The sequence below is a fragment of the Myxine glutinosa genome, chromosome 7 (assembly GCF_964187855.1).
Source record: "Myxine glutinosa chromosome 7, kmMyxGlut1.1, whole genome shotgun sequence".
Lineage (NCBI taxonomy): Eukaryota > Metazoa > Chordata > Myxini > Myxiniformes > Myxinidae > Myxine > Myxine glutinosa.
The window spans coordinates 87337807-87365772 of NC_136267.1; the positions used below are offsets into that span (position 1 = coordinate 87337807).

Genomic DNA, 27966 nt, shown 5'->3' on the forward strand with positions numbered 1-27966 from the left:
GCACCGTGACCGCCAAAAAACCAGGCTGGGATCCCAAGGGAGCACCGTGGCCGCCAAAAAACCAGGCTGCGATCCCAAGGGAGCACCGTGACCGCCAAAAAACCAGGTTGGGGTCCCAAGGGAGTATCGTGACCGCCAATAAACCAGGCTGGGATTCCAAGGGAGCACCGTGACCGCCAAAAAACCAAGCTGGGGTTCCAAGGGAGTATCGTGACCGCCAATAAACCAGGCTGCGGTCCCAAGGGAGCACCGTGACTGCCAAAACTCCAGGCTGGGATCCCAAGGGAGCACCGTGACCGCCAAAAAAACAAGCTGGGATCCCAAGGGAACACCGTGACCGCCAAAAAACCAGGTTGGGGTCCCAAGGGAGCACCGTGACCGCCAAAAAAACAAGCTGGGATCCGAAGGGAGCACCGTGACCGCCAAAAAACCAGGTTGGGGTCCCAAGGGAGTATCGTGACCGCCAATAAACCAGGCTGGGATCCCAAGGGAGCACCGTGACCACCAAAAAAACCAGGCTGGGATCCCAAGGGAGCACCGTGACCACCAAAAAAACAAGCTGGGATCCCAAGGGAGCACCGTGACCGCCAAAAAACCAGGTTGGGGTCCCAAGGGAGTATCGTGACCGCCAATAAACCAGGCTGGGATCCCAAGGGAGCACCGTGACCGCCAAAAAAACCAGGCTGGGATCCCAAGGGAGCACCATGACCGCCAAAAAAATCAAGCTGGGATCCCAAGGGAGCACCGTGACCGCCAAAAAACCAGGTTGGGGTCCCAAGGGAGTATCGTGACCGCCAATAAACCAGGCTGGGATCCCAAGGGAGCACCGTGACCGCCAAAAAACCAAGCTGGGGTCCCAAGGGAGTATCGTGACCGCCAATAAACCAGGCTGGGATTCCAAGGAAGCACCGTGACCGCCAAAAAACCAGGCTGCGGTCCCAAGGGAGCACCGTGACTGCCAAAACTCCAGGCTGGGATCCCAAGGGAGCACCGTGACCGCCAAAAAACCAGGCTGGGATCCCAAGGGAGGGAGCACCGTGACCGCCAAAAAAACCAGGCTGGGATCCCAAGGGAGCACCGTGACCGCCATAAAACCAGGCTGGGGTCCTAAGGGAGCATCGTGACCGCCAAAAAATCAGGCTGCGATCCCAAGGGAGCATCGTGACCGCCAGAAAACCAGGCTGCGTTCCCAAGGAAGCACCGTGACCGCCAAAAAACCAGGCTGCGATCCCAAGGGAGCACCGTGACCGCCAAAAAACCAGGCTGGGATCCCAAGGGAGCACCGTGACCGCCAAAAAACCAGGCTGGGATCCCAAGGGAGCACCGTGGCCGCCAAAAAACCAGGCTGCGATCCCAAGGGAGCACCGTGACCGCCAAAAAAACCAGGCTGCGATCCCAAGGGAGCACCGCGACCGCCAAAAAACCAGGCTGGGATCCCAAGGGAGCACCGTTACCACCAAAAAAACCAGGCTGGGATCCCAACGGAGCACCGTGACCACTAAAAAAACAAGGCTGGGATCCCAAGGGAGCACCGTGACCGCCAAAAAACAAGGCTGGGATCCCAAGAGAGCACCGTGACCGCCAAAAAAACAGGCTGGGATCCCAAGGGAGCACCGTGACCGCCAAAAAACCAGGCTGGGATCCCAAGGGAGCACCGTGACCGCCAGAAAAACCAGGCTGCGATCCCAACGGAGCACCGTGACCGCCAAAAAACCAGGCTGGGATCCCAAGGGAGCACCGTGACCGCCAAAAAAACCAGGCTGGGATCCCAAGGGAGCACCGCGACCGCCTAAAAACCAGGCTTGGAGCCAAAGGGAGCACCGTGACCGCCAAAAAACCAGGCTGGGATCGAAAGGGAGCACCGTGACCACCAAAAAACCAGGCTGGGATCCCAAGGGAGCACCGTGACCGCCAAAAAACAAGGCTGGAATCCCAAGGGAGCACCGTGACCACCAAAAAAACAGGCTGGGATCCCAAGGGAGCACCGTTGCCAATTCAGATGCAATTTCAGATTTTTAGTATAAGGAATTCAATTAAAACATTTTTGGCTGGTATATTACTTCACCTATGATGTCATCATCATCAAATGCTTTTGTTCCCCAATGGGAGTACTTGACAATGTGCCAAGTTTAAAATTTTTCCATTCAGCGGTTTCTGAGAAATAAGTTTTTAATTACTTGCTTTTAATCCAAAATGGCTGCCATACCACGTGACCTATGACGTCATAATTATCATAAAAACATTGTGCATGGGTGTCACTCCTACCCTGAAAGTTCCGTCTCAATCGGACATATGGTTGCTGAGAAAAACTAGGTTTATACCGGACGGTCGGACAGACGGACGGACAACCCGAAAACATAATGGCTCCGGCGACTTTGTCAGCTTTTTTAGGGATAAAAAATGTTTTACCAAGTAACAAACCGACTCAAATGCAATACACTCTCCTCAGGCGAGGGGAACTAGCTGCTTGCTAATGGAACACTACCTGCTTGCTAATGGAACACTACCTGCTTGCTAATGGAACACGGGCTGCTTGCTAATGGAACACGAGCTGCTTGCTAACGAAACACTAGCTGCTTGCTAAGGGAACACAAGCTGCTTGCTAATGGAACACTACCTGCTTGCTAATGGAACACGAGCTGCTTGCTAACGAAACACAAGCTGCTTGCTAATGGAACACTACCTGCTTGCTAATGGAACACGAGCTGCTTGCTAACGAAACACTAGCTGCTTGCTAAGGGAACACAAGCTGCTTGCTAATGGAACACTACCTGCTTGCTAATGGAACACGAGCTGCTTGCTAACGAAACACGAGCTGCTTGCTAAGGGAACACAAGCTGCTTGCTAATGGAACACGAGCTGCTTGCTAATGGAACACTACCTGCTTGCTAAGGGAACTGTTACGTGCTCCTCCCCAAACCCCGGTCACGGTGTACCTCCGAGCCCCGAAAGGAGTCACGGCAGAAAGATGTGCTATTATGTGTGCCAATGACCAATAGTGAAACCACACCAATCAGCTGATACCAGAAACCAAGTATTGTATTAAGATCACACAATAATAACAACTTGCATAAGTACAATAAAATCTCAATTGCACAACAAATACCATACAATTCCTATGATGGTACCACCAGTTTCTTAACTCAATAACTCACGGTGCTCCACGTGAGCGAAATGTAACACCCCCAAAGTCACTGTCCCGGCACCAAGCCAAAGTCATCCATGCTCCGGTGATCACAAGAAAAAGGTCGTATTGAGACCAGAACCCAGGACGGCTGACAGTCGACGCTGCTGAAGAGCCGCTGGGTGGGTGTCGGGCCGACGTCGGTCAGGCAAAAGTTCACCCAAAAGGCGACTGGGAATTCATACTTTGGGTTCACCAGACAATGACGCTGATATGAACGAGCAGCGACTCCCAAGCGGAAAACAGCGAATTCCCAATCGAAATCCACGACACACACGCGAACCAGGCTAACGGCTGGGGCGCGGTGAAATAGCTGGAGCGAGGTGAAATGGCGGACAGGCCCGTAATGGAGGCGTACCTGCTCTCCAACAACGATTCACTTCGGAACCACAAAACCCGTCACGCAGGTTTATCTGTCACAGCGATAACGACTCTGTCACAGGAATCCCTTTCCCGGGGAAACCAATATTCGCTCGTGACCAACGTTCGCTCGACACCTCAAAGCCGATCGGCCTTTCTCTCCCGACCTCACTTGCCCCGCTTCAGCCTCCTCTTCTTCCTCTTCCGGTTTCTCCTGATCCATTTCGTTTTTCGTTTAAAACACTAATTTTTACTTTTGAAGACAGTTATCTCCATTTCACTCAAACTATAACAATAATAGTATATGAAACTAAAAATGCTTCCAGTGGATGAAAACCACAAAGACGGAAGTGACGAATAAGTAACAGAACACTAGTTGCTTGCTAATGGAACACGAGCTGCTTGCTAATGGAACACGAGCTGCTTACTAATGGAACACTACCTGCTTGCTAAGGGAACACGAGCTGCTTGCTAAGGGAACACTACCTGCTTGCTAATGGAACACGAGCTGCTTGCTAATGGAACACGAGCTGCTTGCTAATGGAACACGAGCTGCTTGCTAATGGAACACGAGCTGTTTACTAATGGAACACAACCTGCTTGCTAAGGTAACACGAGCTGCTTGCTAAGGGAACACAGGCTGCTTGCTAATGGAACACACTAATGGCACACAAGCTTCCGGAGCTTTCAAGGAAACTCACTTCAATCCATTGAACTCCTGCGAGGTCAAACGACACGACCAGCGGCGGGAGGAGTTCAAGAGAAAACACAAATCAGGCGGAAAACCTGAACCGTGTTTCCTACGAAGTCCGCGTTTATTTGTTAAATGTTTTATATTTCAGTTTTCACTTCAGAGCGACAATCTATGGCGAGTGAACGGTCGCAGATCTTCCAACCTTTTTTTTTCTTCCCCGTCCCCTCTTGCCCGTTCACCCGTTTCTCCTCGACTCCACCTGAAGATCTCGCGAACAGTCCCGCCGGACATAGATGTTTAACTCTCGAGAGGATGGTGGGGCAAGCCTGGTTTGGGCGAGCCTGGTTTTGGCAGTAACGGTGCTTCCTTGGGATCCCAGCCTGGTTTGGTCGAGCTTGGTTTGGGCGAGCCTTGTTTGGGCGGTAACGGTGCTCCCTTGGGATCCCAGCCTGGTTTGGGCGAGCTTGGGTTGGGCGAGCCTGGTTTTGGCGAGCCTGGTTTGGGTGAGCCTGGTTTTGGGGGTAACGGTGCTCCCTTGGGATCCCAGCCTGGTTTGGGCGAGCTTGGGTTGGGCGAGCCTGGTTTTTTGGCGGTAACGGTGCTCCCTTGGGATCCCAGCCTGGTTTGGGTGAGCCTGGTTTGGGCGAGCCTGGTTTTGGCGGTAACGGTGCTCCCTTGGGATCCCAGCCTGGTTTGGGCGAGCCTGGTTTGGGCGGTAACGGTGCTCCCTTGGTTTCACAGCCTGGTTTGGGCGAGCCTGGTTTTGGCGGTAAAGGTGCTCCCTTGGGATCCCAGCCTGGTTTGGGCGAGCCGAGTTTTGGCGGTAACGGTGCTCCCTTGGGATCCCAGCCTGGTTTGGGCAAGCCTGGTTTTTTGGCGGTAACAGTGCTCCCTTGGGATCCCAGCCTGGTTTGGGCGAGCCTGCTTTTGGCGGTAATGGTGCTCCCTTGGGATCCCAGCCTGGTTTGGGCGAGCCTGGTTTGGGCAGTAATGGTGCTCCCTTGGTATCACAGCCTGGTTTGGGCGAGCCTGGTTTGGGCGAGCCCCGTTTTGGCGGTAACGGTGCACCCTTGGGATCCCAGCCTGGTTTGGCGAGCCTGGTTTTGGCAGTAACGGTGCTCCCTTGGGATCCCAGCCTGGTTTGGCGAGCCTGGTTTTGGTGGCAACGGTGCTCCCTTGTGATCCCAGCCTGGTTTGGGCGGAACGGTGCTCCCTTGGGATCCCAGCCGAGTTTGGGCGGTAACGGTGTTCCCTTGGGATCCCAGCCTGGTTTTAGCGGTAACCATGCTCCCTTGGGATCCCAGCCTGGTTTGGGCGAGCTTGGTTTGGGCGAGCCTGGTTTTGGCGGTAACGGTGCTCCCTTGAAATCCCAGCCTGGTTTGGGCGGTAACAGTGCTCCATTGGTATCACAGCCTGGTTTGGGCGAGCCTGGTTTTGGCGGTAACGGTGCTCCCTTGGGATCCCAGCCTGGTTTGGGCAAGCCTGGTTTTTTGGCGGTAACGGTGCTCCCTTGGGATCTCAGCCTGGTTTGGGCGAGCCTGGTTTGGGCGAGCCTGCTTTTGGCAGTAACGGTGCTCCCTTGGGATCCCAGCCTGGTTTGGCGAGCCTGGTTTTGGCGGTAACGGTGCTCCCTTGGGATCCCAGCCTGGTTTGGGCGAGCCTGGTTTGGGTGGTAACGGTGCTCCCTTGGGATCCCAGCCTGGTTTGGCGAGCCTGGTTTTGGCGGTAATGGTGCTTCCTTGGGATCCCAGCCTGGTTTGGGCGAGCCTGGTTTGGGCGGTAACGGTGCTCCCTTGGGATCCCAGCCTGGTTTGGCGAGCCTGGTTTTGGCGGTAACGGTGCTCCCTTGGGATCCCAGCCTGGTTTGGCGAGCCTGGTTTTGGCGGTAACCGTGCTCCCTTGGGATCCCAGCCTGGTTTGGGCGAGCCTGGTTTGGGCGTTAACGGTGCTCCCTTGGTATTACAGCCTGGTTTGGGCAAGCCTGGTTTTGGCGGTAACGGTGCTCCCTTTTTTATTTTTTTTTATTTTTTTTTGTATACAAGATCGAGGCTCGTGAAAGAGCGAACATTAATCACACAGAAAGACAAACAGACACATAAAACAAATAACATCGGGAGCGGTAGACAAGATGGGGAGAGAGGGGGAAGGACACAAACACAACATTTGAGAGCAGGGACCGAGAGACATGGAGACATCGAGAGATCTGTGGGAGGGAGAGGGCTTTGGGGGGGAGGCATGTGAAGGGGGGGAGGCATGTGAAGGGGGGGAGGCATGTGAAGGGGGGGGGGGTGGGAGAGGTATAAACATATGGACACTGCCAGGATTTCCAGGAAATAAGTTGGAATTTCAAACAAGGTGGATCTGGGGTGAATTAGTGGGGGTAGAAAAGATCAAGGTTATGGATGGGGGAAGATAAGAGATGGTGGTGAACAGCTGTTTTAAAGACCTGGAGGGAGGAGAGGGATTGAAGGGAGTGTGGGAGTTTGTTCCACAGGCGGGAGAAAAGAGGAATGAAAGAGTGAAGGTGAGCAGAGAGCCGAGATTTCGGCAGTTTAACCATCAGAGGGTTGCTGGCAGATCTTGTGCGACCTGTAGGAATATTTGGGGGACAGAGCACAGAGAGAGCTGGGGGAGCAAGGCCGGAGAGGAGTCGGTAGAAGACAGAAAGACCACCTACCTGCCTGCGGTGAGTGAGTGAAAGGCCCTCAGAGATAGCTTCATCGCGGGAGATTCCAATGATTTTGAAAGCTTTGGATTCAACAGCGTGAAGCCGAGCCAGGTGTGAGGCAGGAGCACCAGCCCATAGGGGAGAACAGTATTCCATTGAGCTGCGGATGAAAGCCTTGTAAGTGGTGAGGAGCTCAGGTGTGCCGAGGAAGGACTTCGCACGACGGAGGATGCCCAGTCGGCGACTGGCTTTGGAGGCCAGCTTGGAAATGTGGTTTTCCCAAGAAAGATCATGGCAGATAGTGAGACCCAAAAGCTTGAGTGACAGAACTTCTTGGAGAGGATTGTTGAGAAAGTAGATGGGAGGGTTGTCCAGTCGATCTTTTCGGAGAGACATAGTAAGAGAGTGAGATTTGGCAGGATTGAAAGACATGTTCCACTTGTTTGACCAGTCTGTGATTTTGTCCAGGTCTTCAGAGAGTGAGGAGGCTGCAGACTGCCGATCTGAGGGAAGAGGAATGGAGCGGCAGAGAGTGGAGTCATCAGCAAAGAGATAGAGGATTTTCCAGAGAGCCTTGGGATCCCAGCCTGGGTTGGCGAGCCTGGTTTTGGCGGTAACGGTGCTCCCTTGGGATCCCAGCCTGGTTTTGGTGGTAACAGTGATCCATTGGGATCCCAGCCTGGTTTGGCGAGCTTGGTTTTGGCGGTAACGGTGCTCCCTTGGGATCCGAGCCTGGTTTTGGCGGTAACGGTGCTCCCTTGGGATCCCAGCCTGGTTTGGGCGAGCCTGGTTTTGGCGGAACGGTGCTCCCTTGGGATCCCAGCCGAGTTTGGGCAGTAACGGTGCTCCCTTGGGATCCCAGCCTGGTTTTGGCGGTAACGGTGTTCCCTTGGGATCCCAGCCTGGTTTGGCGAGCCTGGTTTTGGCGGTAACGGTGCTCCCTTGGGATCCCAGCCTGGTTTGGGCGAGCCTGGTTTTGGCGGAACGGTGCTCCCTTGGGATCCCAGCCGAGTTTGGGCAGTAACGGTGCTCCCTTGGGATCCCAGCCTGGTTTTGGCAGTAACGGTGTTCCCTTGGGATCCCAGCCTGGTTTTGGCGGTGACGGTGCTCCCTTGGGATTCCAGCCTGGTTTTTTGTGGTAACGGTGCTCCCTTGGGATCCCAGCATGGTTTTGGCAAGCACTGTGCTCGCTTGGGATCCCCCAGCCTGGTTTTGGCAAGCACTGTGCTCGCTTGGGATCCCCCAGCCTGGTTTTGGCAATCGCTGTGCTCGCTTGGGATCCTCCAGCCTGGTACCTGGTTTTGGCAATCGCGGTGCTCTCTTGGGATCCCCCAGCCTGGTTTTGGCAATCGCTGTGCTCGCTTGGGATCCCCCATCCTGGTTTTGGCAATCGCGGTGCTCGCTTGGGATCCCCCAGCCTGGTTTTGGCAATTGCGGTGCACGCTTGGGATCCCCCAGCCTGGTTTTTGCAATCGCTGTGCTCGCTTGGGATCCCCCATCCTGGTTTTGGCAATCGCGGTGCTCGCTTGGGATCCCCCAGCCTGGTTTTGGCAATCGCGGTGCTTGGGATGCCCCAGCCTGGTTTTGGCAATTGCGGTGCTCTCTTGGGATCCCCCAGCCTGGTTTTGGCAATCGCTGTGCTCGCTTGGGATCCCCCATCCTGGTTTTGGCAATCGCCGTGCTCGCTTGGGATTCCCCAGCCTGGTTTTGGCAATTGCGGTGCACGCTTGGGATCCCCCAGCCTGGTTTTTGCAATCGCTGTGCTCGCTTGGGATCCCCCATCCTGGTTTTGGCAATCGCGGTGCTCGCTTGGGATCCCCCAGCCTGGTTTTGGCAATCGCCGTGCTCGTTTGGGATCCCCCAGCCTGGTTTTGGCAATCGCGGTGTTCGCTTTGGATCCCCCAGCCTGTTGACTGGTTCGCGGTGCTCACTTGGGATCCCCCAGCCTGGTTTTGGCAATCGCGGTGCTCGCTTGGGATCCCCCCGCCTGGTTTTGGCAATCGCGGTGCTCGCTTGGGATCTCCCAGCCTGGTTTTGGCAATCGCGGTGCTCGCTTGGGAGCCCCCAGCCTGGTTTTGGCAATAGCGGTGCTCGCTTGGGATCCCCCAGCCTGGTTTTGGCAATTGCGGTGCTCGCTTGGGATCCCCCAGCTTGGTTTTGGCAATCGCAGTGCTCGCTTGGGATCCCCCAGCCTGGTTTTGGCAATCGTGGTGCTCGCTTGGGATCCCCCAGCCTGGTTTTGGCAATCGCGGTGCTCGCTTGGGATCCCCCAGCCTGGTTTTGGCAATCGCGGTGCTCGCTTGGGATCCATAGGAGGAGAGTTTGGAGAGGAGAGCGGGGTGCCAGACCATATCGAAGGCGCGGGATATCTCAAGGGAGACAGCTCTGATTTCCTGTTTGACATTAAGGACCTCCATCTATTGTTGAGACAGCAGAAGTAGCATGTGCAGAGTAGAATGACCTGGTCTGAATCCAAATGGATGATCGGAGATGAAGCCATTGGAGAAGAGGAAGGATTTGATATCCGAAGCAATGATGGATTCCATGACTTTGCTGATTATTGGGAGCAGGCTGATTGGTTTGTAGTTGCAAGGATAAGTTTTTTCACCTTTTTTGTGTAAAGCGATAATGTTTGCCGATTTCCAAGACGAGCAACGGTACCCGCCCTAGGGGCGGGGCTTCAATTGGGAAGCCCAAATGAAAAGGTAAAATATCAGAAATTGAAGGCTTTTTTATTTTAAACGATTCATATAAACATCCGTTAAATCATATCACACGCAAATCATCAAAATCTAAACAGTACATGGCTAAACAGTCCATGGACGATCACGTACCACGTACGTCTCACTTGCTCTCATGTTGTCCCGATAACTATCCTTCCGCAGGTTCACCGACGGAAACCTTGTTACGACTTTTACTTCCTCTAGACAGTCAAGTTCGCTCATCTTTTCGGTGCACCAACACGAGCCGAGAACGGCCCGTGCAGGGGCTGATCCGAGGATCTCACCAAACCGTCCGATCGGTAGTAGCGACGGGCAGTGTGTACAAAGGGCAGGGACTTAATCAACGCGAGCTGATTACTCGCGCTTACTGGGAATTCCTCGTTCGTGGGACACTGTCTCAAGCCCCAGTCCCCATCACGGATAGAGCTCAGCGGTTTACCCGAGCCTGACGGCGAAGGGCAAGGTACACACTGGCCCGTCCAGTGTAGCGCGCGTGCGGCCTCGGTCATCGAAGGGCATTAAACGTTCATTAAACATTAAACGTTCATTAAAGGATTACGAAACGAAAAACATTACGAAATTACGTTCACACAGTCACGTCAAACACTACCGTGAACACGTACATCGTCACAACATCGTCACCATGAGAACATCGTCACAATGAACGTTATGCGAACACGAATGTTATGCACGAGTCCAAACCTGCGAATGCTGGAGACTAAAGCTGAAATTGGGAAAACTAAATAGCCTATTTTACTCCTGGAGATCTCAGGAGTATCCACCCAAAATATCGTTGAGATTGGTTCAGCAGTTTTTACGGTACCTTCGAACTGACAGACAGACGGACATTTGGTGAATTATAGTAAGATCGTCACAATGAGAACATCGTCACAATGAACGTTATGCGAACGCGAATGTTATGCGGGAGTCCAAACCTGAGAATGCTGGAGACCAAAGCTGAAATTGGGAAAACTAAATAGCCTATTTTACTCCCAGGGATCCCAGGATTACCTACCCAAAATATCTTTGCGATCGGTTCAGCAGTTTTTACGGTACCTTCGAACAGACAGACGGACATTTGGTGAATTATAGTAAGATGATGGCAGATGACCTTGAGCAAAAGAGAGGGTGAAGAGAACAGAGAGAGGGTGAGATAGTGCAGCAGAGCAGGATTTAGGACCCGTGGGCTGATGCCGTCTGGTCCAGTTGCAGAATCAGAGTCGAGGTTTGACAGAAACTTCTCCACCTTGTCAGGAGAGAAGGACACAGAGTCCAGGAGCAGCTGGGTACGACTGGGTATGGTGGGTACAGAGAGGGATGGGTTTGGGACACAATATTTTGAGGCAAACACAGAGTTGGGGCATTGGGCTTTTTCACGTGCGGTGTCAGCTGTGTAGCCTTTTGAGGTAAGGGAGGGGACGGAGGGGGAACAAACACCAGAAACAGATTTGAGCAGAGAGAGAGCAAACTTATTTGGAAGAATTCCCAGTTAGCCTGAGTGAAATGCCAGACTCGTCGCCGTTGAGAACGGCCAGAGATGTCCACTTTGACAAGAAAAAAATATTCGTGTTTTAAAAAAAAAGGTTATTAAGGGTCTTAAGGCTCTAAACGAAATGGTCTTGCGGTATTAAGGTACCTTCGCGGTGTTAAGAAATCTAAAGGTATAGATAGGGTGGCCTGGAATTCGCACGCATGCACGGACCGACACACACAGGACGCACGCATGCACGGCTCCTTTTATAACATAGATTCACAATACTTATTGGTGAATTCGCCCATCATGGCTGTGCTTTCTCAAACGTCTAATTGAATGTTTCATCTTTAACTTATCACTTGGTTGGGGTAGGTGGTATTTCGTCTCTGCCATTCATTATTTTAACCATCTCTATTATATACCTTCATGATACCAACCTCCTGTCTCATGTATAAAGTCCCATCTCCTACATTCGCCCCTCACAGTTGAGTCGAGCTGGGCCTGGAATCAACATCGTTGCTCTACGCTGAACCCATTGTATAAATAATAATAATAATAATAATTCATTTATTTTGTATAGCGCTTTTCCAGAAGCCCAAAGGCGCTTTGACAGAGTGGAAAACATAATGCATAACAATACATGAAAACAACAATTGCAAAAAGACAAGAATCAAGAAAACAAACAGCAGCGATATACGGCATATATATAAGACAAGAATCAAAAAGACAAGACAAGAATCAATAGGGAAATATTTAAAGCAAAAGGAGGGAGAAGGAGAAGAGATAGTCAGGGGTTAAATGCTGTGGGTTGAATGTTGAATGCAGCGTTGAACAGGTGGGTCTTTAGTGATGTTTTGAATGTGGTGAGTGAGGAGGAGTCTCTGATGGTGTGAGGTAGTGAGTTCCAGAGGGTGGGAGCAGCGATGGAGAAGGCCCTGTCCCCCCAGGATCTGAATTTGGTCCGGATGGAGGGGGTCAGGAGGTTGGTACCAGCAGAGCGGAGGTTGCGGGTGGGAGTGTGTCTGGAGAGGAGGTCAGCCAGGTAGGATGGGGCCAGGTTATGGAGGGCTTTGTATGTCAAGAGGAGGATTTTGTACTGGATTCTCTGGGGGATGGGGAGCCAGTGAAGCTTGTAAAGGACGGGGGTGATGTGGTCACGGGTCCGGGAATGAGTGAGTAGACGGGCAGCGGAGTTCTGAATGTATTGGAGTTTATTGGTGATTTTTGAGGGTGAACCATAGAGGAGGCTATTGCAGTAGTCCAGACGGGAGGTGATGAAGGCGTGGATGAGGGTTTCTGCAGCCGTGGAGGAGAGGGATGAGCGGAGACGGGCAATGTTTTTCAGGTGAAAGAAGGCTGACTTTGTGATCTGTTTAGTGTATTTGTCGAAGGAAAGGGTTTGGTCAAAGATGACGCCAAGATTCCGGATGTGAGGGGAGGTGGATACTGGGATACCGTCGATGTTGAGGGCAAAGTTATGGGTGGATTTTGTGAGCGTTTTTGGGCCAATGATGATTATTTCAGATTTATCACAGTTAAGCTTGAGGAAGTTGATTTGAAGCCAGGATTTTATTTCAGTGATGCAGTTTGTCAGGATAGAGTGGGTGTCGGTGGAGACGGACTTGGTGGAGATGAAAAGCTGGATGTCATCGGCGAAGCAGTGGAATTGGAGACCATGACGGCGGATTAAGTGACCGAGCGGGGACAGGTAAAGGATGAAGAGGAGGGGGCCAAGAACTGAACCTTGGGGGACACCTTGGGGGAGGGGAGCAGTGGGGGATTTGCAGTTATTGATGGAGATGAACTGGCATCTGTCAGAGAGGTATGATTTAATCCAAGAGAGGGCAGTGCCGGTGACGTTAAAGGTGGATTCAAGTCGGGTGAGGAGGATAGTGTGATCGATGGTGTCAAAGGCAGCGCTGAGGTCGAGGAGGACGAGAATGTTGAGGTTGCCAGCGTCAGAGGAGAGGAGAAGGTCGTTGGTGATTTTGAGGAGAGCAGTTTCAGTACTGTGGTTGGAGCGGAATCCGGATTGGAATGTTTCATACAAGTTATTGGCAGAGAGATGATGTTTGAGTTGAGTGGCTACAGCGCGTTCCAAAACTTTTGACAGAAAGGGTAGGTTGGAGATGGGTCTGAAGTTGTTTAGGGTGTCAGGGTTTAGACCAGGTTTTTTTAGAATGGGGGTAACAGCAGCAATTTTGAGGGAAGGTGGGACGATGCCTGTAGACAGGGAGGAGTTTATTGTTGCAATGATAAGTGGAGAGAGAGCAGGGAGGGAGGCTTTGACAAAGCTGGAGGGGATGGGGTCAAGAGTGCAGGTGGCAGTTTTCATTCCTATGAGGAGTTCAGAGAGGTCAGTAGGAGAGATTGGGGAGAACCGAGACAGGGGATGGCAGGACAAGGGGGGGCAGGTGGTTGGAGGGGGAGCGGGTGCGGCGGTGGTCAAGCTGTTGTAGATGTTGTCAATTTTGCGTTGGAAGAAAGAGAGGAAGGAGATGCAGTTGTCTACTGTGAATGACTGGGTGGTGGTGTTCAGGGGGCGGAGGAGTTTGTTTATTGTCGAGAAGAGTGCTTTTGGGTTTCCGGAGCCAGAGTGGATAATTTGAGAGTAGTAGGCAGAGCGGGCGCGGGAGAGGGCATCTTTGTAGTGTTGTATGTGGTCCTTGTAGGCTTGGGAGTGAACTGTGAGACCCGTTTTATTGCGGAGTCTTTCAAGTTGGCGAGCACGAGTTTTCATCAGGTGGAGTTCAGGGGTAAACCAGGGAGCAGAATGGGTGAAAGAAACTGTTTTGGTTTTTACAGGCGCAAGCTGGTCAAGGCAGGAGGAGAGAGTGTGGTTGTAGTAGTCAGTGAGGTCGGAAGGGGTGTGGAGGTCAATGAAGGGAGAAGTGGACATTTTTTCAGAGAGGGTGGATGAGAATGAGGTAGGTGAAAGAGCGTTTAGCTTACGGAAGTTGATTGTGCGATAATGCCTTGGTGTTGGGGCGGGGATGTTGATGGTCAGAGTGATGGCTAAGTGGTCAGAGAGGGTGAGGTCGGAGCCATAGAGATGGTGCAAATTTAATCCAGTGGAGCAGACAAGGTCCAAAATGTGACCACGGATATGGGTAGGAAAGTCGACATGTTGAGTGAGGTTAAAGCAGGTGAGTAAATCAGTGAAGTCAGTGGTTATTGTGGAGTCAGTGGAGTCCATGTGGATATTGAAATCACCAAGGAGGAGGATTGAGGGGGAGAGGGAACATAGCTGGGTCAGAAAGTAGGAGAAGTCAGACAGGAATGATGGGTGTGGTTTGGGAGGGCGGTAGACGACAGCCATGACTGACTGCGTGTGACCAGAGAGTTTTAAAGCCAGGTGTTCAAATGATGGAGCAGATGAGATGGAGATGAGGTTGGTCTTGATGTCTTGACGGTGGATAACGGCAATTCCACCACCTCGGCCCTCCGAGCGTGGTTTATTGACGTAGGAATATCCATTGGGTGTGGTGAGGTTGAGTGTGTAGTAGTCCAGAGGTTTTTGCCAGGTTTCGGTGAGACAGAGAAAGTCCAGTTTGTTATCCAGGATGTATTCGTTCAGGATGAGGCATTTATTGTTGAGGGACCGGGTGTTGAACAGGGTGAGCTTGATGTTGTTTTGAACAGCAGGGATGAATTCAGGTGATTTAGCCAGGGTTCGTAGGCAAGAGGTGCGATCGTGTGGGTTGCTGTGACCAGGTGCGCTGGGACGAAGAGTGAGAGTGCGCTGAGCCGACCAGAGGACGGGGATGGAGTGACCTGATTGCAAATAAACAAACTTGCGACCGGAGCCACGGTGAATGTACCTGGGTCGTCGGAGGAGTCCATTTGATTTGATGGCAGAGATGCATGATGGGGTGGAGCGGGTATTGAGCAGAAGAAGCCTTGCGGCGGAGTACTTCAGAGCCATGCCAGGCAGGAGCGAAGGGACGAGTACGAGGCCAAGGTCGAGGAGGCAAAGCGGCAAACGCAGCGGCAAACGCAGCGGCAAACGCAGCGGCAAACGACTGCAGCCGCTAATCAAGACCACAGCGGCAAACAAGGCCACAAGGCCACCGGCAAACAAGGCCACGGCCACAATCAACGGGAGCGGGCCTTTCGAATTCCGTATTCCGTACCATCAAAAGCAGATTCCGTTATCCAGCCGGAGAACACGCGGCACGTGCGGGTGTGAAAAGGCAGGACAGGTGTGAGATGTCAGGTCAGAAAGGTAGAAGCAGACCCTGTACATCCATCCAGTCGGAGAAGCGGCGAATATGCAACGCCAGCGTCCTCTCGCAACCGAACCCGGAAGTCGATGTGTCATGTGTCATGATATGTGTGTCATGTGTGTCATAAATGTGTCATAAATGTGTCATAAATGTGTCATGATACTTCCACAAACTCAGTCAAAGTCCAATCGATTGTTACAAAACGAATATTTTATTCGCAAACGGTGCAATGAATACCACAACTTACCAAACGCTTAATTGTATCGCAAATCGAAACTTTTTCTACCATCATGTGGTCCCACTGGATCATACCATGGGCTTGTGCGGAGCAGCATGACGGAGAAGCCGCAAAAAGAGTCAAACGTCACGATGCAATAAACAATATATGAACACATTTACAAACTCACCCACAGAGTGCTGCATATACAAAGTCTACACTAAAAGTGTGTGCACAGTGATGAGTAGTTAAGGCATCATATGTTTGCATTTCCACCGACATTGATAAAACCGTTTTATTGGCTATTTGTATGATTTTGATTCTTACTATTGCAGGAAAACGTGTAAACTTCCCATTTATACAAATAAACTAATAAGTGCAAGAGAATGGGAATGATATGAACTCTTTTTGAAAAAGAAACTTTTATAAAGTTTGATTGAAGAAACCGTTGACCCAACATTCTTAAACTCGTGGAAATGCACAACCGACAGGGATTCAGAGAATGTGCTTCTTGTGTTTGTGCTGTTAACGCAATCAAAGAAGAAACATTAGGATTCCATTTTAGCAACTACAAACAGCATATACAAAGTATGGGAAACGACGGGTGTGTACAACGCACGGCTTGAGGTGAAATGACAAAATGAAGGTGAACCTGTTGTGTGTCCCACTAGACAGAAAGGAGTAATGAAGGTGTAATCAAACAATTACAATCAAACACTGGTGATGTAACGAAGATGGTGAACTCGTTCCACTGTAGCCAATCACACGAAGGGAACATCTTACATCACAAACTGGGCTGGTAGGATGGCCTCGAGATACACACACTCGCCTGCGCTGGCTAGCCTGGATTAGAATCTCGACCCAGCTACAAACTACCATCCTGGTGTCTCGCAGGCAGGGCGATGCATCGATATGTGTGCTGTCCCTGGGATGGACGTTAGACTGGGCGACCCGTCTGCCGACAGTAGTTGTTGAACGGTAAACATCCGGTGTCCTTCACGAAGAGTAGGTGAGTTACCGCCGGCACCCTGAACAAATTCCTGCCCTAAACGACAGAGTGCTTACATCAGCACCCTCAGCCAATGATGCTACTCACAACCATGTGCTGCATACAAAAGAAGAAGAACATTACAAACAGTCCCCACCTCCACCACACCAGTATTCAATGTGAATGGGGCATGAGTTGATGACATCACCAAAGGTTATTTTTAACATGAAAAACCCCAAAACACCCAGGGTGTCAGAGAGGTAGACCCAAAAAGGTATGCTGTAAAAGCTTGTGGCCCAGGAATCAGTTTGATGTACAGTCGTGGCCAAAAATATTGGCACCCTTGCACTTTTTTCAAATAACCCACAATTTTCTCTAAAAATAAGTTGACATTGACAAAAGTATTTGGTCTCCACAAGTATTTATTTCACTGTTAATATTACAGAACCTTTGTTTTTAATTCGAAACTTAATATATTATTTTAAATCAGAAAATAAAAAGAAATGGAAATGACAAAATTATTGACACCCTCGACTTAATATTTGGTAGAACGGCCTTTGGACAAAATAACTGCAGTCAAGCACTTCCCGTAACCATGAATGTGCTTCCTACACCTCTCTACTGGCATTTTGACCCACTCTTCCTGTGAAAACTGCTCCAGTTCTCCCAGATTTGAAGTGTGCCATCTCCCAACTGCTGTTTTCAGATCTCCCCACAGGTCTTCAATGGGATTTATATCTGGACTCATTGCTGGCCACTTCAGAACGGTCCAGCGTTTTGTCTTGAACCATTCCTGGGTGCTTTTTGAAGTGTGTTTGGGGTCATTGTCCTGCTGCAAGATCCATGACCTTCGATGGAGACCCAGCTTTCTGACACTGGGTTGAACATTGCCCTCCAAAATGCCTTGGCTATCTCCTGATTTCATAACGCCACACACACATTCAAGGCTCCCAGTGCCAGAGGCAGCACAGCAACTCCAAAACATCACTGAACCTCCTCCATATTTGACTGTTGGGAAGATGTTCTTTTCTATGAAGGCTTCATTTTTTTTTCTGTAAACATATAGATGATGTGCTTTACCAAAAAAGCTCTAATTTGGTCTCATCTGTCCAAAGGACATTCTCCCAGAAGGATATTGGATTGTTCAGGTGTGTTTTGGCAAACTCCAGTCAGGATTTCTTATGTCTCTCTCTCAGCAGTGGGGTCCTCCATAGAACCCCCTTTCATTGAGTTGGTGACAGATGGTGTGAGTTGAAACTGTCGTACCTTGTGTCTGAAGGACAGCTTGAATCTGTTTGGCAGTTCATTGAGGTGCTTTCTCCACCATTAGAACAATCCTTCGTTTCAATCTTCGATCAAGTTTTCTCTTGCGGCCATGTCCAGGGAGGTTGGCTACAGTGCCATGGACCTTAAATTTCCTGATAACATTGCGTACAGTGGACACAGGAACATCAAGCTCTCTGGAGATGGACCTGTAGCCTTTAGATTGTCCATGCTTGGCTACAATCTTGTGTCTGTCCTCCTCAGATAATTCTCTGGTTTTCTTTCTTTTCTCCATGCTCATTGCGGTACACACAGTGACACAAAACAGCAGAATGTCTCCTTTTCTCTATTCAAACTGGTTGAACGAGTGATTTTGATATTTCAGGCACCTGCAACTCACCATAGGTGAGTTCTATTCCAATGTAAAGGAGAATCACCTGCTTGAAATCTAATTGTTTCTAACAACCTCTGAAACAGGAGTTCCCAACATTTTTTGTGTTATGGCCTCCTTGGCTCCCAGAGCACATCCCCAGCACCCCCCTCCATTTCGCGAGGGTCGAGCGGCGGAGCGCGTGTAAGCAGGCTAGGGGGGTCTGGAGGCATTCCCCCCAGAAACTTTTTGATTTCTAGATGCTCTGTGGTGCATTTTGAGAGGTGTTTTTTCCTTTAATTGGCTATTTTGTTTGTATGAGAATTGGTAAATTATTACACAGAAAATGAGGAATTCCAAGTAGCCAACATCAACATTTAGTTCCATAGTTTTTTTCTGTTCCTTACTGGCTCCCAACTACATCGTTTTTGGAAGAAGCAAACAAAGCAACTTTGCTCGAATGATGCATGTTTGATATGTGATTTTAATATTGTCAGTAGCAACACTATGGACAGCATAAAGTAGAACTGTCACACAAGAAAACAGTATGAAAAGGTTCCAAGTCAAGAATATGTGAAAACTAAAAACCTCTGTTGTGTCTGTATTTAACGGTGTGTTATAATCTCACAAAAAGAAACTCAATTCGACAACAACTCAGGTAATCAACATTAGAGACGCGGTGCATGCGCCGTAAAAGTGAATTAAAAACTCAGTGGGATGGCTGAAATAGCATTTTAGCTACCAATTGGGGTATCCGTAGTTGAGTCACAGTCAGGGCACAGCGGAGGTCATCTTCCACGTGGAGCCGATTACGCTGTTTCGATTTGATATTCAACAGCGTGGAAAACCCCGCTTTGCAGAGATAGGTAGACGAGAATGGCAGAAGCACCCGGATAGCTATCTGGCTGATATTAGGGTAGCGACCCATTCCCACCCAAAACTCCGTCAAGCTCTTCTCTTCGAATGTGTCTTTGGCAAATGAATTGTTTCAGAGATCCAAGAATTCATCTTGCATTGCCTCCGGCATGCTCTCCACGCAAAGGTTGACGGAAAAAGGATTCCTCACAATCTTTGCCTCATTGTCATCTAAATCAGGAAAATACTTATGAAATTCTAGCTCCAGTGACTGCAGATGCTCAAGAATGTCATTTTTCAGTACGGGATCAAGCTCTTTTCCCATGCTGTCTTGCAATTCAGACATTCTTTTAAACAAAGCAATGTTTCCTGTGTTCACTTTCCTGTGCCAGTTTTGGAGCTTGGCAACAAATCCTCTGAGATGATCATGGAAAAGAATAATATTAGTCGCTCTTCCTTGGAGCTTGAGGTTCAGCTGGTTCTGCTGCTCGAAAATGTCAGCAAGATAAGCAAGTCATTCGTTCCACAATTATTCATCATAATGCTGCAGGAGGTCATGTTTCCCTTGAAGATTAAAGAAATGTTTGACTTCCGCACGAAGTTCAAAGACGCGGTTCAGAACATTCCCTTTCGAAAGCCAGCGTACAGCAGTATAGTACAGCAACGTTTCATGTTCCACGTTCATGTCTTTGCACAGCTCCTTGAACATTTGGGTGTTGAGAGCCCCTGCCTTGATGTCGTTAACAATCTTGATTACGACTTCAAGAACTTTCTTCAATGAGAGAGGGAGTCTTACAAGCCAGGGCGTAGCAATGAATCACACAGTGGGGGTTCCTTTCGCTTGTGGTGCCAGCATCTTCACTTTTGCTTGGAATCCGGATTTGGAACCAAGCACGGCAGGAGCACCGTCAGTACAGACACCGCATACATTCTCCCACTGAATTCCTCCCGCATCGAAGAACAACTTCATTTTTTCCATGACGTCGTTAGCTTTTGTCGTTGTTTCCAGGGCACTGCAGAACGAGAATACTTCCTTGATATCATCTCCCTTGACATAGCAAACAAATTCCAGCAGCTGGGAGCAGGAACTAACATCGGTCGATTCATAAAGTTGAAAAGAAAACAAGCCGAAAGGCGCCGCCTTAATCTCATTGATGATCTGTGGTTTCACATCTTCCGACATGTCACAGATACGATGCTGCACTGTGTTATTCGATAAAGACACCTGTTCAACTTTGCGAGCCTCTGCCTTGCCGAGAACCCGTTCGACAATGAGGAGGGTACAAGGCTTGATGAGTGTCTCCCCAATCGAGTGGGGTTTTTTTCTTCTTTGCAATAATTTCAAGAGAAACTTCATATGAAGCCTGGACAGTTGCTACATTTTGTTGTTGAAAAGCTCCTCCCTCATCCAACTTCTGTCACTTTAAATTTCTTTCATGCCACTTGAAAAATTCGGGATCCTGCTTTGCATGTTGTGCGTGGTTTGTCTCGAGGTGCAACTTCAACTTGGATGGCCTCATGGATTCAGTACTCAAAACCTTGTGACACAGCACACATTGTGGTTTCTCTTGGCCAGACACGGTAATGGACGTGAATCCAAGCTTTATGTATTCGTCAAGATACTTTCTTATTTTACTCCCAGAAGCCATAACGTCAAATCTGCAATTGGAAAAAAAATAAAAAATATCAAAGTCAAAAAAATATTCAAAAAAGAACAACAATATTTCATTTTTAGTATGGTTCAAATTACCTCATGGCCCCCCGAGAAATACACCATGACCCACAGGTTGGGAACCACGGCTCTAAAAGGTGTCAATAATATTGTCCGGACCATTTTAGGATTTCTGTGTGGAATAAGCTCAGATTTAGTAATTTTTTCAGCTTTTTTATTTTGTTCCACTGCAAAGCAAAGAAATACATATGTGGATACCAATTTTTTTTTTAATTTCAACAATGTTCTGGAAGAAATGGTGCATTATTTGAAAAAAGTGCAAGGGTGCCAATATTTTTGGCCACGACTGTATACCTAATATCAAAACACAGGTGCACAACCTTGCCAACTAGTTACAGGAAGTCTGAAACTCATCAACACAATCACATCACCACATATATCCGGGAATTTCCACTTCAACCACTCGATCAACTTGTATTTTCCTCAATGGTTTCCCTAATTAAACGAAAGTACAAAGTCTGTCATTTACCGTCAGATGGTATACAGCACATCCACGTGAGGATATTTATCAACATTCACAAAGATGGAAACATTTGATTGTTCAGCCAATGATGACATCTTTGCTTGATCGGTAGTGACACGGTTGTAGAACTCTACCCATGCTTGAAATATTGCATGGAGGAGCTGTGCTTCATATTCCACTCGTGTTACCGATATGTGACTTTGTTGTTGCAGATGACCGTGATAAATCGGCCAGCCAGTCGCTAAATGGTGGAGTTTGAAAGATCACCATTAAAAAAATTAACAGCGAGCAAACAAGACATGGAGAGAAACAATAGTCGATGACTCAAATGGCATCACACATCAAGGTCGAGTAATCGAAATACTTCATAATGTGCAATCCACAACAAAGAGAACAAGTTCTGCAGGTCATGATCTCTCGACAGGAGGATACTATCATAAGACTCCCGATGGGTGTTTAAGTGTGGACGAGAAGCGTAGATGCCTACTGCAGTTTTCAGCCAGCCTGGACGGAGCTCCTCTTCAGAAGTCTACCATGTATACCTATTGCATGAACCCATTGTCTGATGAAAAGACTGCACCTGTTATCTGTGATAAAAGGTGAGGCAAAGAGACAACTGATAAGGTTTCGACACAGTGCAATCAGAGGTGGGGGACGAGTGAAGGGTCCATCTTTCTAAGACCGCTTGGTCAAGGACCCAACCTGGCTATCACCTACGATGCATCCGATAGGTTCCCCACACAGAAACCTCCCAAAGTTGCTTTCTTTCTGAGCAGAGGAGGCCATCGTTCAAGTCTTGCGGTTTCCAGATCACCGCGGCCAGTGAAGAGACATTCTCTGGGAGCTAGGGACTAAAAGTGCGGACACGTACCAATCTAGTACTCTACAATTTATAATACAGCAGCAATTTGATAAGAGAGTTTCCATTAGTATCCAAAGCAGTGAAGCTGCCTTCATCTGTGCATCTGTTGTTCCTCTTGTTGGTGTGATATGATACACAGAGAAGATTTCAAGGAGTGTAAAAGAGAAAGGACACATCTTTTGCTTCCAGTGACAAAATGTTCCCCGATTTCCCCTCCAACTTCACAGCTATGCTGATCTGGGATTATAAGGAAGGTAAACCTTCGAAAGAAAAGTCTGAAGGAGAGGAAATAGATGAGCCAATAAAGGAGAAGGCACTTAATGTGTCGCGACAAGTACTGCAACATGCATCTGGTGTACCTCGTCCATCGGATATTGCACCTTCCTACCACCTGTACAATCAAGCACAAAGCGAGTCTCGTATCACACGGAACGACAGACTAGGTCAGGTGATAAACTACGCAAGTCTACAGTACAAGCTCACTTGTCAATGTGCGACCATCATGCAGCAGGTGCAAGAGGACAAGGTGTATATTCCAGAAAACACATCTTGTGTAGGACAGACCCCTCACATCTTTGCGATGGATAATCTGGACTGGGGAATGAAAACACGAGAGGATTGGAATTTCAATGCCATAACTACAAGTCCATGAAAACGGCATCTGCAGACCAGGTCCTTAGCGTCCGTGTGTTAGATGTCAACGCCAAGGATCTGTGGAGAAGCACGGAGGCCTTGTTAGGCACGCACTCTGATGAGGATGACAAGTGAATGTTGGGATGGTGCGGTAATCGTAGTTTTGTGGAGGTGTACTTGTGCAACAATTTGGCAGAATTGGGGAAATCATCTGTGGAAATGTGGAATAACATTCTAACGATGGTGGAAAATGTAGAGTTCGGTGATCCAGTAGTGGGTGATGTCATGCACCTGCTTTATAAAAAAATTATACTTTGTTATACATACAAGTGATTTCCGGTCCACAATCCTTTACAAGCACACCTTTTGAGTTTTACACCAAAAACGGATCTTGTCTCTCTGGATAAAATATACATCATTATCACGTTGGTCTTTGTACTATGAAGGTTTGGCAAAACACAGGAAATCAAAAGTCCTCTCTCTTACTGCATTGAGTGTTCAGACTAATTTATTGAGCCAGAGCAGCAGAGCATGATAAACTGCAAAATGCCAAGTTTAAAGCACTTTTCGCTCTAATCTAAAATGTTTAAGAAATCCCTAACGAAGATGGTGAAAGATAAGTTACAAATTAAACTGTAACCTCAGTGGTAGACTTAAATTAACCTCTCGTTCGAATTGTCTGCCAATGCAGGCCTTGGCAAACTAGGTGAGCCTAGATGCTAGAGGCAAGTCACAGGCCTTGGCAAACTCGAGTGTTCCTCTCCCTGAGATTAACCTAGCATATTTGCAGACATTATTGCCATCTGTTCCGATAGTGGAAATATGCTCCTAATTCGGATGAAGGTGGGATGGAAACACCCCGATATGCTTGGATTAGTTGAACCCACAACTGGGTAAAAATGATCCCAATACTCGGGAGTTTCTAACAATGCACGGTGGAGTGTCACGTACAATGAATTACTCGTTCGTATTGTGAATTTTACATTTTTAAATTTCCTTTACAAATCCACCTGCTCTGGACTTTGTTCGAATAGGTATTTTAATAACTCAGTCAAAAGTTAGAGAGGAATGAAATCAGAAAGGTTGGAACACCAAGTGGAAGTCGAGATCGAACGTCCCCCCCAAAAACGGTTAATGAAAGAATAAAAAAAGACGAGACATAACTTTTGTGACGTTTTGTAGGAAACCCCCTTCACGAGCTGAACTAGGCCCAACGATTTCAGGTCACATCTTTCTTCGGTGTTAAGATCATCTCCCATAATGCTAAGGTCTTTATCGACAATTACAAAGTGCAAGCTTCCCCTCCTTCGGGGTGAACTCCAAATCATATTCTTTCGCAATCAGGAAGCTGTATAACCTAAAGGTTGTGTAGCAAAACCATCATGTCTGTGCAGGTGTACTCCGGCCTTTCGAGGTGCGGAAAGCATTAGCTTTTTCTCGCCTTGAGTGGGCAGGACAAGATCCATCGCACGAACTGAAGCTTTTCCTGTCTTTAGTGGTGAAACCCGTGATGGAGTCCCCGACTCCCTCACCCTTTGTACCGATTGTTCTGCCTGCACTCAACAGCTCGTGGTACGTTACAGGCCACAGGCTTCAACTATTTCACCTGCCAAATGAACAAGAAAACGCGATAGCAAAACTGTGTGAAAGTACTGGGTGAAAGTACATGAGGAACCTGACCTTCACAACACACAGTGCGATAACAATGTTTAAAAAAAAAAAATTGGGAATTACAGTCACTTCCTTACCTGCAAAAGATTGATAGTCACTTTTCTGGAAAGGGCTGGAATGTAAGGAACAAGGAAATGAAAGGAAATGGGTAACTGTAAGCAAAAGGTGAAATGGATGTCCTCGTGGTACAATATGGACACAAAGTAGAGTACAAGCTCCACACAAGCGTGAGAATGAAAAATGCAAACTCAGCAACTAATAAACACGCTACACCCAAACACCACAACCTTTTAATATAAATATTTAGAAATGGTTGCAGCAATTCGATGAGATGCTATAAAAGTCGATGTGCCACAAACTGTGGCTTTTTACACTCGAACGTGAATGCCCAAATGATGTAAAAACGTTCCCATCAAAGACGTTCAAATCACGTGTGTGAGTTCATCTAAAGTGGTTCACAAGCCGTTACTAAAATTGCTCAAAACCAAAAGTTCAACTCGACGCACGCGTATCAACAACGAAAACAACACCGTACTCAAGAACAGAATTTCTCAAGAAGAAGAAGAGAACTGCTTTTTTTTTCAAGAAGGAAGGGAAAGGAGGAACCTTTCTTTTTTCTCAAGAAGAGAACTGCAAAACACCAAAACAGTACATTGAAAAAGCAGGAAGGGAAAGGAGGAAGCATATAACTCAAAGGAGTAGGGTGTGAAATAAGACGAGTTGATGGATTGGGGAAATAGACTCAGATAGATAGATAGAGATAGATACAAAGAGATAGATATAAATCGAGAGAGATGGAGACAGAATGAGTTCAGCCTTGCATAACCTCCGTGACAGGTAGGCCAGTGGTCTCAGGAGTACTCGTCAATGTCACGAGGCCAGCCGCAGCCAAAATGTCATTCATGTCGGCTACTTTAGCGTCGACCACAGGCGCGTCATCTGCTCCTCCAGACACCACAAGTCCCAACGTGGTCTTCTTGTTGAGATGGGTTTTCTGATGTTTACTCAGGTGGTCACTTCTCATGAAGCGCTTTCCACACTCTGGGCAGCCGAACCGCTTTTCACCTGCATAAGCAGCATGCAAAATCCATTGCACAGAAGGGAACAAGCGGACAGTCAACAGTCATCTGTAAGAACTAGAACTGCACTCTTCGACGTCAAGACGTCGACCGATATGCCTCCGCCCACATTATTACATCATTATACATACTTGTGCCAAGTTTAAGTCAAATCCCTTCAGCTATTCTCAAGTATCACATTTTTACCTGAAATGACCTTGGTACAAGTACTCTCTGATCTTTGACCTTTGATGCAGAAATCTAATGAGTTAATCTTTTCATCATAATATACACGTATAACAAGTTTGGTCAAAATCCCATCACTGGTTCACAAGCACAGTACCAAAAATTTTACCTAACGGGACTTCTGACCTTTGACCTCTTGACCCCATAATCTAATTGGCTTGTACATACTTGTACCAAGTTTAACTTGTATCCCTTCAGCCATTCTCAAGTTATCACGGTAACAAAAACCTATCACGGACGGCCGGACGGACAGACAGCCAACCCAAAAACATAATGCCTCCGGCGACTTCGTTGGCAGAAGCATAAAAAGGCAGCTCATGGCAGGAGATTAGCAGGAAGAAGAAGATAATGACTAGAAAATGAGGGACGACACAAGATAGCGACGAGGTGCATGGAGGGAGGAATGTGATTAGACAGACATGGGGATGCCTCAAGATACAGTAAACATACATCTGTAACTCTTTACACACTTCCTGGTGTAATTCAAAGCAGAACTTATTTCAACTAATAAGAATGCAAGTATCAGGGACGCCTCTTAGCGGTGGATGTACCTCCCAACAAAGCTTGCCCACTCTTCCCTGCTACCCTTATTCGGCAGGGCAGTGCACCCATGGTCAAAGCACCCATCAGTCCCTATGGACCGTCCCACTCCCTCTTGTCTCTCTCTTGCCCTCTCTCTCTTGTGGCCCTGGCTTCACAAAGGTGGGGATACACCATCTTGGATGGTAGGGATCTCTGGGTCGTTCCTGGGAGATCCATTGTCTCTGTGTCGTGGGCCTGTTCAAGAGAACCGGTCTGTCTGAGGCTTGTCAGGGGCTATACAACATCAACTAATAACAATTAACACAAAATAACTGCAAATTGTACGAGTAAGTTGACAAATATACATGTAGAGTAGGAAGATTACCCATCTCAAGTGACGGGAAAAGCTAGCAAAAGTATTCCCAACCCCCTCTCGCCCCTTTCTCCACCATCCCGCACTCTCTCTCTCACCCACTCCCCTGTTCCTCCCCCACTCCCCTGTCCCTCCCCCACTCCCCTTTCCCTTCCCTCACATCCCCCTCCCTCCCCAGCTCCCCCTCCTCTCTACATGTCAGTGTCTATTGTTTTTAAGCGGCTTTAAATTCCTTTTCAGTTTTTGTTTTGCTTTCGCTATTCATTTGTAATTTTTATTTGATATCTGATGTACCATACTCGTTACAGGAAGCCGATTCCGCCAAAGCAGCTCCCTGAGCAATGGTTACACTGGGTGGTTTGCTATTGCCTTCCCAGCAGTAGTTTGTAATTTGTTCAGGTTGCCTGCAATAGCTCGCCCACTCTTCCTGAAGGATACCGTGGGGATCTTTAACATCCATCAACTAATACTGGCAGACAAGACATCCAGTTTAACATGGCCATCTGAGGCATGGCACATACATTGATGCCTCGCCCTGCCTGTGAGTAATCAGGATGACATTTTGTAGCCGGGCCGAGATTCAAACCTAGGCTAGACAGCTCAGAAGCGAGTATGTGTACCTCCAGGGCCTAGGCCATCCTGCAAGATTACAGATATAGTAAATTGGTGAATGGTTCAATCAGAGTGGATACTTGTCAGTTGGCTGATGCAAACAGTTCTGCAATCATGTGGCTGTTGTAGAATTCCTTCCATCTCAGAATGACCTAAATCTTGGTCTAACTCAGCATGGTGAAAGCAACGGGGAAAACACCACAATGCATATCCCAACAAACTCTCTGTGAAATACTCTGCACATGCCAAAACAGCTTTCGCGCTGCTCTCAAACAGGCCCATCTATGGTATACACTTGTCTGCCTAACTACCTACATCAACAATGATGGCAATCTCAGTCGGACCAGTCAGACACGCAGGTGTCTGGGGTACTTATGCCCATAAAAAGCATGTACACCTTGGCCAAAGACAACCAATTCTGACTAGTAAAAGTACAACAGTGATCTGCCGCAGTATTTCGTTTTAATACAAATTCGAGGCTCATGGAGGGTGAGAACAGAATGAACCAGAACATAAAAGAAGAAGAAGACCATCATGGACAGGGGAGAAACACATCAACAGCAAGGTAAAGAGATCCAACGAAAGGACACAGGGGGTTGCACATACAAAACAGAAGGCCAAACACAGCAAGCAGAGGAAGGGAAAACTGGGGATGAAAGAGAAATGGGACAAAACATGAAAAAAGAGAGTGAGGAAGATGGTGAGGGTGAGGGGGGACACAATAACCTGGAAAGTATGGGGTGTGGTTGGGGTCTTGGGAGGGTTAATAAGG

At 48.4% G+C, this 27966-nt stretch overlaps 1 protein-coding gene across 4 annotated transcripts in view; it reads right to left on the reverse strand.

The window, feature by feature from the left end:
- Positions 1-15519: 15519 nt before the first annotated feature.
- Positions 15520-27966, reverse strand: part of LOC137431381 (uncharacterized) — a 118494-nt gene continuing 106047 nt past the window's right edge. For 3 of the 4 annotated variants that reach the window (XM_078781958.1, XM_078781956.1, XM_078781959.1), the window contains exons 7-9: positions 24461-25448; positions 24154-24318; positions 15520-16651 (exon numbers count right to left, since the gene is read on the reverse strand). In XM_078781958.1, the coding sequence (XP_078638084.1) occupies positions 25195-25448 (254 nt within the window). In that variant the 3' untranslated portion in view covers positions 15520-16651; positions 24154-24318; positions 24461-25194. Of the gene's footprint in view, positions 16652-24153; positions 25449-27966 lie in introns of all 4 variants that reach the window. The other variant, XM_078781957.1, reaches the window with a different exon arrangement.